Source organism: Carassius carassius, chromosome 21 (assembly GCF_963082965.1).
Source record: "Carassius carassius chromosome 21, fCarCar2.1, whole genome shotgun sequence".
Taxonomy (NCBI): Eukaryota; Metazoa; Chordata; class Actinopteri; order Cypriniformes; family Cyprinidae; genus Carassius; species Carassius carassius.
Genome location: NC_081775.1, coordinates 16,282,619 through 16,299,198, shown reverse-complemented (window position 1 = coordinate 16,299,198; position 16,580 = coordinate 16,282,619). Strand labels below are relative to the sequence as shown.

General features: G+C 41.2%; 1 protein-coding gene across 3 annotated transcripts in view; it reads left to right on the top strand.

Moving 5' to 3' along the window:
- LOC132097646 (breakpoint cluster region protein-like) overlaps positions 1-16,580 on the top strand; it is a 42,707-nt gene that overhangs the window by 9,498 nt on the left and 16,629 nt on the right. For all 3 annotated transcript variants that reach the window (XM_059503501.1, XM_059503500.1, XM_059503499.1), the window contains 3 exons: positions 13,577-13,761; positions 14,281-14,385; positions 14,560-14,745. In XM_059503501.1, the coding sequence (XP_059359484.1) occupies positions 13,577-13,761; positions 14,281-14,385; positions 14,560-14,745 (476 nt within the window). The remainder of the gene's footprint in view (positions 1-13,576; positions 13,762-14,280; positions 14,386-14,559; positions 14,746-16,580) is intronic.

The following is a 16,580-nucleotide window of genomic DNA, read 5'->3' as shown; positions in this document are numbered from 1 at the left end:
CCCCCCACCCACAATTCCTTCCGGCCCGAGACTCGATCTCACAACCCTTCGATTGCGAGTCCGACTCTGTAACCATTAGGCCACGACTTCCCTACACAAGGGTCTTTTTTTCTCATTGTATTTATTATACATTTGTTCCAATTGTTAATCTAGTTCTCCATATTGTATATGTGCCTTATCAATATCAGTCTGTTTTGAAAAGATATTTCTGCTTAAGGAAGAAAACTTCCCAAAAAAACATTGACAAAGCTCCTATTACAGTCTGTTGAAACCTTACAGTGGCACACTGTAACGTAAGAACCAGTAATACTTTTGTAAAACATTAACATTTTAATCTTTTTTTTTTTTTTAAGAATACTGTTATTGATTTATTTAAACAAATTAGTGTTTAAAATTATTCTTGTAAATATCTGAAATCTTGTCAGTAAACAGTTCAGTAAGGGAGTCAGTTGTATACTGTAGTTGGTATTGTAACACACTGTGTTTGTTGCGGTCAATAAACATTTATTTTTATTAATTGTCACACATATTTTCTTATATTAGATCATTTAAGTCACAATTTAGGGCCCTGATATGTGGCTGTGTTCGCAGTGTTACTGAATTACAGACTTGGACATTTATTAAGCTTTGATATACCCTATTCCCACTCAGATCTATTTAAGCATTTTTAATGAGTATGTTTGGTAGTCCCACCCTGATTCTCATTAGCTCTTCTCAACCTATCTGATAAATAAAGAGAATTTAATGACCGTGGTGTGGTCACTTTGATTCATCCTCCTCCATGATGAAGGCAGCCGATGGGCGATGGAAGTGTTTTGGTGAACCATGAGGGAACTGGCCATCGGCCAAACCAGCAGGCGGTGTGTGGTTAAACACATGCACTCCTTAGGTCCAGCAGTAGTGCCACCCTTTCCCAGGCCCTGGGTTTTTATTTTGATTCAGTATGTGGATAGAATTTGCTTATAAAGTCCATTTGGGAACGCTAAACAATTGAGTATATTTGGCTTGTACTCCATCTCTTTCCACAGTGTAAAATAAGCAGAAACGTTTCACTGCTGATTTATTGAAGGTTTAAGCTTTTGAATACCGCAGAGTCTTTAGCTGCCATGCCAACCGCTGGTTTAATGGTCTCACCAATCCTTAATTGCTTAGATGGTTGGTTTAGATATTAAAATGTTGGTCAGACTAATTGTTTTCATCTATTGCGATGACGTTATTGCACTGAAAAGCATTTTAGAGTTACCATAAGATCTGTTGTAGAGCCAGACCGTGTTTGATAGAACTGCAGTTTGTTCAGAAGCATAGAGAGATCTGTATTAAAAGTGTTGCAGAATACCATTTCTATTTTAATTTCTTATGAATATGAGGCCCAGCTATGCTTTTCCACTCACTAAATTATCTCAAGCCAGAAATTAAGGTGACACAGAATTACTAATAGAATATTATGCTAGGAAAAAGCTAAATGTTTTGGTCATTGTCCTGTGTTTATATTATATACAGTACGTAAGGCATCCCATTTATTGACCAGCTGCTATTTTTCCTCCAGAATAAATCTAAGCAAATCTTGTATTGAATCCTCAACTGGCTGTCCTAAGTGTATTACCTTTGTTGGAGGCTATTTTTTAGTTGCCTTTTGTAGCCATAAAAATGTCTCTGCGTGACTTTCTGGTAAAATCCATTTCCACTCTTACCCGCATGACTGACCACCTCCCCGGTGACCGTGCTGTCGAGAGCTCCATTGATTTAGTGAAGAAGCAAATCCTTTTAACACCACAGCACTTTTCTCTTTACTCTCAGAGGCCTCTCCTGAAATCAATGTGTGTGGAGTGAAGGCCAGTGGCCTCATCATTAACCCGTCCCGATCAGGTGCTAGATTTAGGTGTCTTTCACTTTTATCTGTTGTCCCAGTAGGAGACATGGAACACATATTTGGATATTTTAAAACCCAAGTTTGTTTTTAAGTGTTTGGCCGGAAGATGTGGCCTGTTTGTCTTAATGGTTTCAGCAAAATGAGTTCAGGACATTCAACATGAAAACTGAGAGTAGTAAAGTTTATGGTTTGATTTATTTGATATTTTTAGATAGACAGATTGATAGATAGACAGAAGGATAGAGCGAACAATAGAGTGAAAGAACAATGGATAGTGCAAATGATAAGACATGAATGAAAGATAGAATGGGCGAAAGAATTATACAGTCGACCATAGAGTGAAAGAATGAAGGATAGAATAAAAAATATGACGAAGATCTGATTGAACTATAGAACGAAGGATAGAAGGAAAGAACCAAAGAATAGAGAGGACAATACAATGACAGAAAGAATGATAGAGCGAAAGAACAATTAAAAGTGTGTGTGATTAAACAAGAATGAAAGCTAAAGCGAGCAAAAGAATTATAGTCAACTATAAAATGAAAAAAAAAATACGGATATAAAGAACAAAGGATATAGCGGACAATAAAACTAAAGAATAGAGTGAGTGAGAATGAAAGAACAAAGTATAGAAAGATAAATTGTTTTGATGTCAAAAATAGAGTAATACCAGACAATTATAAAATCGCTTTCATGTTTTATAAGCTGATTTTTGTTAGCTCTCTATTGTTGTACAGTTACCGAAAATGCTTTTTCTGAAATGCAATTTTAGACTTCGTTTACAAAATGTTTCCCATCATCCATCTCAGAAATGTTCTTATTGTTTTATTCTGGCACTGTGACTGTGCTACCTTCCTCCATTGTCATTCGATTATTACACCAGTTATGAAAACAGCTCTTTTGAGCAAGTCCAGAATTTCAGTCTGAGTCAGTGAGTGAAGTGTGGAGATGTTTACAATTCCAGCTTACAAAGAAAGACACGAAGGGGGGCCGTTCCCACAGACCTGTCATCATGGAATCTACCCTACTGAATGTTTATTACAGACTGAGCGATCCAAATAAATGCATTCTGTCCTCCCACATTTACCTGGCACTGCTGTTAGCCTGTTTCTATCATAATGTGAAGAATGATGATTGAGAGCATCCAGGAATGTGAAGGTCATATTAAAATGAATGGGCTCACATCATTCCTACATGCCTTTTATAAACCTAGTGAAATATATTAAGAAATACCTGTTTCTGTTATTGACATTCTCCCTTCTCTTTGTCCCATTTTAGTGCTTTTAGAGTTGAGGCTTGTCTTTTCAAATGAAAGATGAAGAAAAGATACCTGAACTGGAAATACTGTAGTTCCAAGTAAATGTAACTAAATACATGATTCAAATAGGTAATGACGAACCAAACATCTCCCGAGTTTAGAGAAGTTTGCTTTTTATTGACTCTGGATATGCTGCTAACCTTAATTGATGATAATTTTTTAGTTTTACAAAAGGAAACTACATTTTTTGACCGTTTCGGATTCCAAACTTCAGACTTGGGAGGAAGACGAGTAACATACTGAATGAATGACATTGATATTTGACCTGCTTCCTCTGTGTAGATATGCTTGTTCCTTTTCTATTGTTTCTTTTGCAGGATGCTAAAGCATTTTTTCAACTTTGCGAAGAAAAAATGGCTAAAACCCAATGGAAACTTGAAAAAGTAATAGAAAAAGCACTGAATCTGGCTCGATATGTGATCTGTGATGTTGCTTTGGTGTTGATGTAATGTTGTAGACATTGTGTCATGAACAGGAAGTTGCTTAATCCAAAATAGTAACAGTTGAATGGCTGTCAGTGGACTGAAGAGCTTTTTCCTGTCTGCTATATTTACATCGTCTACCTTCCGAGGGGAAAACAGTCCACCAGTTTATCTTTGAGGTGTTACGGAAATTTGAGACACAATAACCACATGTTCCAGATAAAACAAATGGAGTACCGACAGGCTTTTGATACACACACATATACCACATCCTTTGTTTCATGAGTTGGATTTACATGTAAACCTGCCAAAAATGATATTTTCACACAACAGATATGTCCTGTTGACCTATTGCTTCCTCTTCGGGGACCATATGCACACATACTGTATAGAAGGACGTTACAGCGTGTTCTGTATTCATCTTCATGCTCATCAGGCTGCTGACATCATGATTGTGAAATCTTTATCTATAATATACATAGGGTTTTTAAAAACATAACTAAGATGTGTCCTATAAATGCTTTATCGTTCAGAGCACAATTGATTTAAATTAAAATGTGCAATAAGTATAAAACAAGGGGAAGTTTGTATTTCTGTTTTTCTTATTTTATTGTTTATTTGCATTTTGTGTCTGGAGTTATTATACATGATTACACAGGAATCTTTTCACTATAGAGATCATCAGAACATCTAATGCAGCCTTGGATAAACTTTGACCCTCGAGTTAGAGAAGAGAGTTATGAGCAACTGGTTATGTTAGATCAGCGATTTGATCCTGAGATGGATTGTTCCTGGCCTTACACATCTGCCACTTTCCACTCCCTCCGGGATCATATTCAAACACACGGATTAAGATGATCTGTGTGTGTTTTGTAAGTGTGTGTGTGTGTGTGTGTGTGTGTGCACATATCGGTGCAAGGAAAAAGACTAAGAGTGGGGTGACTTTTTTTGGTATTATCGCAGGATAGAAATGCTGATATTGCGTCATGACAGTTTAATCTGCCTCGTGCTGAACTGTGTGATGCATTTGTGTTCACTGCCAGCAGACACTGAAGCATCTGCACTCAGTTGCCCTGTTCATTGCTAAACAGAGGACTGAGATTTTAAGTTCAGGAGTCAAAGCTCTTTGTTGGTATCTTTGCCCTCCCATTTGTGGATTTTTGAATAGCATTATATAATAGCTTTGAGTCTTCGTCATTTCAGAGATAAATTCTGAGTATTTAATATTTCCTTCCAAAGAAAAGGGGGTCGTTTTTCCTGCTTTGTTCCACCGAAGGCCTTTTTAAGACTTCCTGGTTGTGTCTGTGAAGCTGTTTGACACCCACATGGAAAGAACCTATATGTGGATATATGCGCATATATGAAACCTATATGCAGTGTATATGCACATATATGCTGCATATATGCACATATATGATAATATATATGCTGCATATATGCGCATATATGCTGCATATATGCGCATATATGCTGCATATATAATATATATGCCACATATAGGCAAAATTGAGGTGCATATATCTGCATATACAGGAAATATAGGTCTCCTGTATTGCTTCTTCATATCCACATATAAGCCCTATACATACAAGACATGTCTTCTTCTATATAGAAGACCTGGTCATTTTGTAGCTCATATCTAATTTTTGACTGTCATACATGATGCCTAGCTCATATTTTCTATTATCAAGGCAAAAACTAAGAATTAACGAAAAAAATTATGCAAGAACTTATGTATGTGCGAACACGTGAAATTGGTATCACATGTAATTGGCATGTTATGGAATTTAACTATGGCAATATATTAAAATGATATACAGAGCCGGAGAGTAACGGAGTACATTTACTTGAGTACAGTACTTAAGTACAATTTTGAGGGATCTGTACTTTACTCATTTTTTAGTATCATTTTTGGGGAGTACTCATGACTTTACTCAAGTACATTTGAGAGGCAAATATTGTACTCTTTACTCCGCTAGATTTCTATCCATAACCGTAAGTACCCCTTACTTTTCAAATATATCCACTCTGGGACCCGGTTTCAAAACATCGGTTTCACTCTTTCAAAACGCCAGATCCGTGTGGACGAAAATATGTGCATATATGTACCTTTATAGGTATATGTATACACATATATATGTGTACATATATGTGTAAATATATGTGTGCATATATGTATATATATATTTTCATATATGTGTGCATATATGTACATATAGGAAATAAGGCCAATTTTATATATGTCACATATATTAAAAACCTATATCAAAACCTATATTGAAACATATATGTTTATATAGGTTTTTTCCATGTGGGAAGTGTGACATGAGAACTGCTGTGAATGGGCAAGTGCAGACATGAAATTGCTCCAAGGAATTCTTCACTTTCTAAGCCTTTGACCGGTGAACTTTATTGTGTTGAAAGTTGGTGTAGGATCATGAATTAATGGCATTTGATTTGTTTGTTATTAGGGATATCAGTGTTTTTATCTCTATCTGTCTATCTATCTGTCTGTCTGCCTGCCTGCCTGCCTGTCTGTCTGTCTGTCTGTCTAAGCAGCAGGAGAGGGTGACACAGGAACTGCGGGGAAGCGAGCCGAAGGTAAGTGGTGTTGCTTGGTGGTGGGTTGCGTAGAGTGGACGGGGTTCCGGGGAGACATGGACATCCAACGCAGAAACACACAAGAAAGCAAGGCATAGGTTACAAACATGAAACCGCGCTCTCACGAACACAAGACGCTAGACAAGCCAATATATAGGGATGAGTAATGAGTGACAGCTGTTGCTGATGACAATTAACGGAGACGCCCACAAACTAATCAGTGCTGACGCGTAACACACAGACTTCACCCACAAAGTGCAAAACCCAGAGATCACGGTTTACCAACCATGACAGTACCCCCCCCCCTCTAAGAACGCCTCCTGGAGTTCCTAGAAGGGCCTACCTGCTGATTGTAATCATCAATAAGGGAGTGATCCAGTATGTCCCTAGCAGGTACCCAACTCCTCTCCTCCGGACCGTAACCTTCCCAGTCCACCAAGTACTGGAATCCTCGTCCCCTCCGTCTCGAGTCCAGAATACGATTAACCAAATAGGTCGGTTCCCCATCTACGAGACGCGGCGGCGGGGGAACCGGGGTAGGCGGATTAATACATGAATAAAACACGGGTTTAATTTTGGACACATGGAAGGCGGGATGTATCCGACTGTATGCTGGAGGTAGTTTGAGGTGGACTGACACCAGACTAATGATCTTGGTGATAGTAAATGGGCCAATGAATTTGGGAGCTAATTTGTTAGAAACGGAACAGAGAGGAATATTGTTCGTAGAAAGCCACACCTTTTGACCCACGACGTAAATGGGAGGCTTTGACCGGTGGCGATCGGCCTTGGCCTTAGTGCGCTCCCTCATCCAGAGCAGAGTCTCGCGCGCTCTGGTCCACCTCTATAGACAAATGGGTGAGCGGAGGGGACCGCGACTTCAGATTCCAGACTAGGAAAAGCTGGTGGCTGGTAACCTAAGCTGCACTGAAATGCGGGGTGGGTGTTGGCGCAGTGGATAAGACACCCGTCTTTGGTGTGAGAGACCCGGGTTCGAATCCACTCTGAGACACCAATGTGTCCCTGAGCAAGACACTTAACCCCTAGTTGCTCCAGAGGTGTGCGACCTCTGACATATATAGCAATTGTAAGTCGCTTTGGATAAAAGCGTCAGCTAAATGGATAAATGTAAATGTAAATGGAGAGAGGCCCGTGGCTGACACTGAAAACGAATTGTGAGCGTACTCCACCATAGAGAGTTGTTGGCTCCAGGAAGAAGGATTCTTGGAGACCAAACATCGCAACGTTCTCTCTAAATCTTGGTTGGCTCGCTCAGACTGCCCGTTACTCTGGGGATGATAACCCAAAGACAGGCTAACCCTCGTTCCTAGCAACTTCCAAAATTCTTTCCAAAATTTGGATATGAATTGGGATCCCCTGTCAGAAACCATGTCTACCGGGAGGCCATGTAACCGAAAGACATGATCTAGGACAGTGACTGCTGTCGCCTTGGCTGTCGGTAATTTGGGCAAGGGAATGAAATGTGCCGCCTTCGAGAACCGGTCCACTACGGTCAAAACAACCGTCATGCCATTAGAGGGCAGGAGGGCGTTAACAAAATCTAGTGCGATATGTGACCAGGGTCTCGAAGGGAAAGACAGCGGTTGAAGAAGCCCGTCAGGAGGCTGGTTAGACGACTTTCCACTGAGCAAGCCAAAACAAAATCGTGGACGTCACGAGCCCTAAGTGGCCACCAGCATCGTTGTTTAACTAACCCCTTGGTTCGGCATATCCCTGGATGACAAGCAACGTTAGAGCAGTGGCCCCACTGAATAATTTCGGACCGTAACTCTTCCGGCACAAATAAACGATTCGGTGGGCAACCGGGCATAGGCGTTACCCTTTCTAGTGCTGAGACGACTATTTTCTCAGGTAAAATACACTCGGGAGTCACTGGGCGGGCGGAGGGATCAAAAAGACATGACAAAGAATCGGGTTTGACATTTTTGGAACCCGGGTGGTACGACAGAGTAAAATCAAAACGACCGAAAAAAGTGCCCGCCGAGCCTGCCTGGAATTGAGTGTTTTGGCAGTTCTAATGTACTCTAAATTCTTGTGATCGGTCCAAACAATGAAAGGTACCCCTGAACCTTCCAACCAGTGATGCCACACCTCTAAAGCTAATTTGACGGCCAAAAATTCTCTGTTACCAATGTCATAATTGCGTTCAGCAGGAGATAACCGATGAGAGAAAAACGCACAGGGATGCATCTTATCGTCCGAGGCAGCACGTTGGGAAAGAACTGCTCCTACCCCCACCTCTGATGCATCGACCTCCACCACGAACTGCTGTGTGGGATCAGGGGCTACACGGATGGGAGCCGAAATGAAGCGACTCTTGAGTTTGGTAAATGCAGTTTCGGCTGCATCCGACCACCTGAACGGAGTACTGGGGGAGGTCAAGGCCGTCAGAGGTGAGACTAGTTGGCTGAAATTACGAATGAAACGTCGATAGAAATTGGCGAACCCCAGAAACCGCTGTAGGGCCTTATGGGAATCTCGAGATGGCCAATCTATCACAGCCTTAACTTTGTCAGGATCCATACGTATTCCCTCGGACAAGACGATATACCCTAGGAAGGGAACAGACTGTGCATGGAATACGCATTTCTCCGCCTTGACAAAAAGCCCATTCTCGAGTAATCTCTGGAGCACTCATCTGACATGTTGAACATGTTCCTGGAGAGATGAAGAAAAAATCAGTATGTCATCCAGGTAAGGTAAACATATATAAACTGATCTACCATGTCTCTCAACACGTCATTAACGAGTGCTTGGGAAAACCCCTGGCGAGTTGGAGAGTCCGAACGGCATCACCAAATATTCAAAGTGCCCTCTAGGGGTGTTAAAGGCGGTTTTCCATTCATCCCCCTTCCTGATGTGGACTAAATGATAAGCGTTACGTAAATCCAATTTTGTGAATACGGATGCTCCCTGTAACCTCTCGAAAGCTGAAGACATCAATGGTAACGGATAGGTGTTCTTTATTGTGATGTTGTTCAGCTCTTGGTAGTCAATACAAGGTCGCAGAGAACCATCCTTCTTACCCACAAAAAAGAATCCCGCCCCCGCTGGAGAAGAGGAAGGGCGGATGAACCTCGATGCCAAGGAATCAGAAATGTATTTCTCCATGGCCTCCCTCTCTGGAATAGAAAGAGAGTAAAGTTTGCCTTTAGGCGGAGACTTACCTGGCACTAAATCTATAGCACAGTCGTAGGGACGATGCGGAGGAAGAGAAGCAGCACGGGACTTACTGAACACCTCTTTCAGGTCCAAGTACTCTGTGGGCACGTTTGATAACACCATGGTCTCTTTCTGAAAGACAGAAACAGGCACAACAGGACAAGCAGAAACCAGACAAGACTCATGACAACTTTCACTCCACAAGGTGACAGTGTTGGAACCCCAATCCACTCGTGGATTATGTTTGATTAACCAGGGGTGACCTAAAACAATGGGAGCTACAGGGGAGTCCATGAGGTAAAAGGACATGGTTTCACTGTGGTTGCCTGAGGTGAGCAGAGTGATGGGTTCAGGGTAGTGGGTGACGTGTGGCAGTTCCTGGCCATTGAGTGCGGTGACATGGATGGGATGAGACACAGGAAGGACAGGAAGGTTCAAGTGACGTGCAAGGAGAGAGTAAATGAAATCACCTTCGGCCCTAGAGTCCAGAAGGGGCGTGACAGTCGTGAGTGTGGTTCTCCCACCGCAGTTTCACCGGAAGGAGAGTCGATGATGTGGTTGAGGACTTCCCGGCAGAGATCCCACCCGATAGTAGCCTCAAACTTACTACTGGGCTGGCTCTTTTTACCGGGCAGGAATGGATGGAATGCTTCGAGCCACCGCAATATAAACACAGTCCTTGGGACCTCCGCCGCTCTCTCTCCCTCCGGGAAAGCCGAGCTCTACCCACCTGCATGGGTTCGTGATCGTAGACGGGACCGACCATGTTCTCTCGACTCAAGCGGCCCCTTTCCGGAGAGACGTAATGGCGTGTAGGACTGACTTGTCTACCCAGGCGGTTAATCCAAGCGTCCACCCGAAGGGCCAGGTCGATTAGGCCGTTGAGCGTTGGGGGCAGCTCGAGGAGGTAGATCTCCTTCTAAACACGGTCGGCCAGCCCATGCAGGAATCGATCCCACTGCGCCGCCTCGTTCCACTGGCACGCGGCCGCCAGGGTGTGGAACTGAATGGAATAGTCCGCCACTGATGATTTTCCAGAAGTCGTGGCTCTGGCCTGAAGTGGTCCTGGGAGGTCTCCCGGGGGACGGGCGGCGCAGGCGGTGCGGTGGGCGCAGTGGGAGAGGTGAGTTGATGAATCTGCTGGGTGAGCTCGGACACCTGTGTCACCAGCGCTTGGATCGCGCGTCCGGTGTTCACGATGCTCTCCTGCTGCTGATCCATGCGGTTGATGCTGTGGTGAATGAATTCAGACAGTGAAGTGGTGCTCGCTGCTTCCATGGTTGGTGAGAGCGTTCTGTAACGACTGGGTGAAGGAGTGGCAGGAAGCAAGTGCGAGATTAATGAGATTTAATGAAGACAATGAGACAATACAAAACTGAGACACAAATAACGCTGGGAGGAATGCACAGTCCAAGATGGTGGTGAGGAATGACGAATCCGGAAGGCGGAGGTGAGTTGGCAGCAGGAGAGGGTGACACAGGAACTGCGGGGAAGCGAGCCTTTTCAGGATCCTTTGATGAATAGAAAGTGCAATTTATCTGCAATAGAAATAATTTTATAACACCATAGATGTTGTTACTGTCGCCTTGGATCAATTTAATGCATCCTTGCTGAATTAAAGTGTTAATTTCTTTCGAAAACTTTTGAGCGGTAATGTATTTGCAAACACAGGAGAAACAACATTAGGATGATTTTAGGGATGTCCTCTTATGAAACACATCCATTTCCACAGTCTATGTGGCCTTGGTGTTAGCCACAGGAATTGTTTTGCTCATAAGCTCAATTTTAGTGGCTAATCACAAAGTAACACACGCTGCCCTTTGGCATGGCTCTTCCTTCTACATTGGGACAGCAGAGACCTTTTTCTCTCACTCTTTTGCTATCTCTCTCTCTGTAATCCTCTACCTCTTTTCTCCTGATCTCTATTTGTTCAGGCTCAGTCTATTATTCAGTCTTTTTAAGCAGGCTACATGCCAGGCCACTCAGCAGGGCTGCCTCCATGTTTCCGGAGTCCTCTCTTTCCTGTTTCTCTCACAGTGAGGTGATTTGACTCCTAGTTGCTCCCATCTTTGTCCTCTCTTAATGTCATCCCATGTAAGCCTGTTGACTGCTGAATGAACCAAGACGCAAGACACTGCAGTTCTGACTAGTGAGCAGCAATTCTGAGTGATGCTCTATTCCTGCTGTTTATCACAAAGCCAACAAACTCTCAATCTTTCAAAGTCTTTTGGGACTTTTATGTAAATCACATTGTTTGTGTATGTAAGTGATTGTTGTGCTGGATGGATATGAGTTTATGGGCCTGTCCTGTAGGGGTTGAGGAAGTATAAACTGGGTAGTGTGAAATTCTAAATCTTCTCCTTAACAACTGTTAAATATAATATATCATATTTACTACTGAAATTTAAGTATCTTAAGTAACGTTAGTTTCAATGCACTGTGTACAGAGCAAGAGCTGTGAGAGATCAATGAGTGGATTTTATTATTGATAATCTTTGTGTGTGTGTGTGTGTGTGTGTGTGTGTGTGTGTGTGTGCGCGCACGTGTTTTGTGTACATCTAGATAGCTCTTGACTGTAGCATCAGACTTCTTAACTGAGCCGATCAGCACACCAGATAAGACAGACACATAGTCGATACGTTTGCGTCTGGATGTCTCATCGGTGCTGAGCTGTTCACAGACTGCAGGAAATGAATGACTGTTTTTAGACAACTTGCTCTACAAATACAGACAGAGTGATAACTCACACTAGTCAGGATAGTCTATGAGGATTCATCATGTCTCAGGTTACTGCAGTCTGTGAATCACAGCTGATGTAAATGATAACCATTGTGTGTGTGTGTGTGTGTGTGTGTGTGTGTGTGTGTGTGTGAGAGAGAGAGAGAGAGAGAGAGAGAGTGTGAGTGTGTGTGTACTGTACTGTTCACTATACCTTATTTCAAATTTTTTGGTGAACTATTCCTTTAAACACAGTTGATTTGTATATTAAGGCTGTATGAAGTGCATTTGTATGACTTCAGCTCAGCAGCTGCTCCTCATTTTGAAATCTGAACATGCTCAGTATATTAAAATGGCATCACTAATGCAGCTATTCATCCATGTAGCCCTTAATCCTCATCAATGGTAATTAAAACAAGAACAATGGTGTTGAATTATTCATTGCTTTGTGAGTGATTAAGAGGTTTTAGTTTCCGCTCAGTGGGATCTAGTCAGTCTTCTCCTAAATGGACTGCTTTGACTTCAGTTTTGCATTTCCACCAGTGGGCTGTCGTGATTCTACCTTTCATATCGTCCTTTCACTGCCAGGAAAAGAGGGTCCCTGTCATGACTGCAGTTGGCTAGTCTTTCATTGTTCATTTGTTGTGTCAAACTGACTCAACTTCCCAGTCTTAAACTGTTTAGTGTCAGTGATATTCCCTGGAGGTGTGGAACAAATACTCACAGCAGCAAGCAGATTGTATGTAGAAAATGTTAGCTGAAGTTTAGTAAAAAAAAACTCTTCTCATGTTCCCAGAGTCCTCTTAAACAACGGAACTTATTTTAGCTTTACATATTACGTTAAACAGTGTATTATTCATTCTTTTTGTAAGTAAAACATCAAATCTGTCTTCATATTGTCAGAGGAAAAATTACAATTCAGTTACTGCATTTTACTACACACATTTTTAATAATTCAGTTGTGGCGTCATGCATTAATGATGAACAGGATGCTTAATTGCAGCTGTGATTCAGAGCGATTGTAGATAATGTTTCCAAGAATAAATCTGAAATGGGTGATGAATTCCTAACGGCTTTGTTTGTCTTCGCTTTGGCAGACTTTATCTTTTGCTTTCAATTATACGCCAAGGTCTTTATTGCAAAAGGGGAAAAAGCTCAGTCTTTTTGGCTAAGGTTTCGGTCTTCTGTGTGCATTACATTAAGAGATAAGAGATGTATGAGACACTCTCTGGTAAATGATGTATTGATTATATCAAGCTTTTAAAATTAAGATGGAAAGCTTGACTTAAACCCATTTTTGCTTGTTTGCTTCTTAATGGCAATGGGCGATAAATTATGTACTGTTATTATTATAATGTGTATAATTATATTTAATACATGCATTTCAAATTACTAATATGATTTAAAAGTATCATATGTAACACTTGTAACTCAACCTGACCGCTCTCTTCTCTTCATTTGCAGACATCCCATATAGCGGGACCCCCCCTCCAGCGTATGTTTATGATGCCGATCGAGGTGAGGACCATCATATGCAGCCTGACGTTGTGTCCTACAGAGATGACTCCCTCTCCTCTCCTCGCCTTCACCCGAAGGGTCGAATTATTAGAGAGCCCCCCTCCTCGGGGTCCCTGGAGTCCATTAAATCAGTAAGGGACATTAAGATACAGAGAACTAGCTTTAACCTTCATTGCTGTCATAGTGTTTACACACCTCTCCCAAGTGTTTTTGTAGTTAAATAAATCTCAGTCTTGTATTTTGTAAGATAATTATTGTTATAGATGCATGATCTATTGTTTCCATATACTTAATAGGCCCATATTAGAGATTTATTTATATCAGTTGATATTGCAAATTTAATTGTACATGCACATTGCCTATATTAAAAAAAAACATACAAAAAGGTTCTCAATCAGTAGCTACTTATACTTCAGGTTTAAGGGTCTTTTAACATTAGTTTCCTGAACTTTTGACATTTTGTTTTCTTTATCTTTGAGGTGTTTTATATCTGTATATGGGATAGAGTGGTCTATGTTTGACCTCTGTAATCTGTATGGGATAGGATTTAGGTTGTATAGGATTACTGAGGAATTGCTAGAGACTGTAGACAGGAATATGTGTTTTTGGCTGAACCCTTAATGTGTTTGTTCATCATGGATATTTTTCAGTCAGAGCTGGATGTCGAAAAAGGATTGGAAATGAGGAAATGGGTCTTATCAGGGATCCTGGCCAGTGAGGAGGCCTATCTGAGCCACTTGGAGGCGCTCTTACTGGTGAGTCTTCAGGGTTTGCTGGGTCTGTTTTATTGCACGATTGCTCACGAAAGAGGGTCAAAGATCACCATTATAGTGCTGCTGAGCTTTGCACATTGCACTCCACCCAGGTGGTTACATTTGGGAACCCCTTTTGACCTCCTGTTTTTTTCTTCTTTTTTTTTTTTATCTTAGCCCATGAAGCCCCTGAAAGCTGCTGCCACCACCTCCCAGCCCATGTTAACCCTCCAGCAGATAGAAACCATTTTCTTCAAAGTGCCTGAGCTCCACGAGATCCATAAAGACTTTTATGATGGCCTGTTACCCAGAGTGCAACAGTGGAGCAACCATCAATGTGTGGGTGACCTCTTCCAGAAACTGGTGAGCAGCGTTTCATTCAAATCTATTATATATATATATATTATTAATTAGGTCATTTGATTATGCAAAAATTAGGAATTTAGTAATTAAGCCAGTAATTATTTTCATGTTATGACTGATAACCATTAATGCTGTAATATTTTGTCTAAATAAATTAAAAAAGCAATCATTTTAAATGCTCCAAGTCATCACAACATTATAATCTACAGTATGAAAAAGGGAAATTCATGGATATTCGTCAGATTTGCTAAAGATTATATTTAACAGTGTTATTCAAGATTAATGTGCACAATTAATAATAATAATTTTGTGTATTCTAAATAGTTTTATTTGTATTTTGCATTTTCCAGCAAAAAAAAGTATAGAATGATATACTGCAATCACTTGTTCATTTCTGTGTTATCTAATAATACACTAGTGTTACTGTTACTCATTATAACAACTGAATTGTGCTGTCACTTGATGCCACATGCACGTGTCTAATTGGGGTAATCCATACGCGATGTTTCTGTCAGACCACCCAAGAGAGATTTTTTAAAACTGTTTTATAAATGCAGTCATCATCAAAGCATGTCTCTCTGGTCCTCCCTAAGGAGAATTTCCTTTGATAACTGGTTTAGTAAGCTTCGCGAGCAACAGCCACATCATTCCTCTCGGCACAATTAGCTGTGGAAACTGAAACTTTACCCCCATCTTTATAGACGGCCGCAGGACTTGACGCTCGTGCAGATGAAAGCATTTCAGAGCCACATGACAGCATGTAAAGCAGATAGGGGGTCTTGCTCTTAGATCGGCAGGGCTGTGCTCAGAAATGCTGGGGTAGGGTGTTGTAGCCAGGTGCACAGATTACATGACCAACATCACATTTTGCTTACAGTATCGATTGTTATGTAAGTTGCATGGTTTGCCTTTTCACCCTCTTCTTGGTTTTCTCTTGAGATCTATGAATTGTGACTTTATTTCTTGTATTTTACAACTTTATAAAAAAAGAGTTTCCAGTAATCCCACAGAGATTATATTGTTATATTGCAAATACTTGTTGTTATTATTTGAGGCATTATCAATTTGCAGAGCTGAGCAGTTTTGTAGCCTATTTCTTTTTCTTTGCGCAGATGTGTTTGCATGGAAATGTATTTAGAAAGCACAACTCTTTGGGAGAATATGCCATGTCCTTTATGTTTTGGAATGTGTGTGTGTGTGTGTGTGTGTTTGTGTGTTTGCAGTGACATAGTTCTCTACCAGGGTGTGTGTGTTTTATACAGAGAGGGGTAAATAAACAGGAAATCCCATAGAGTTTTCAGTGGACAGTGAGCATGATGTCATAGAGCAGGGGTACATGTCTCTGCCCTGGAAACCCACTCACTGCTGGGCATTCCCTTGCCCTCTCCCTCTCCCTGTGGACCAGCAGCTCTCACGCCATGGGATATACCCACCCCTGACTCCTCAGAAGCATTGAGTCCAAAAAATGGGCTCAGATTTTTTCATGTATATTCAGGCCAGTGTTTCCTACAGAATTCAGTCTACTCTTCACTGCATACTAAATATATATGCCTGTATAATATATATTAAAGCTCTATTGCAAATGTGTATGTTTAACGGCACATTATCATGTTTGGACACAAATAAATATTGCATAGTATGATAATAATGATAACTTGCAGTAGGCAATTCAGATGTTGGTTTAGTAATGAAGAATTTGTCAGACTGATTAAATCTTTTTGAACAGATTATGAATAAAAACAGCTTCTAAGAGTGAATTAGGATACAATGGACATGCGGTATGTTTTTGACTCATTAAAATGAACCTGCCCAGTTATTGGTTCATGAATTGAAAT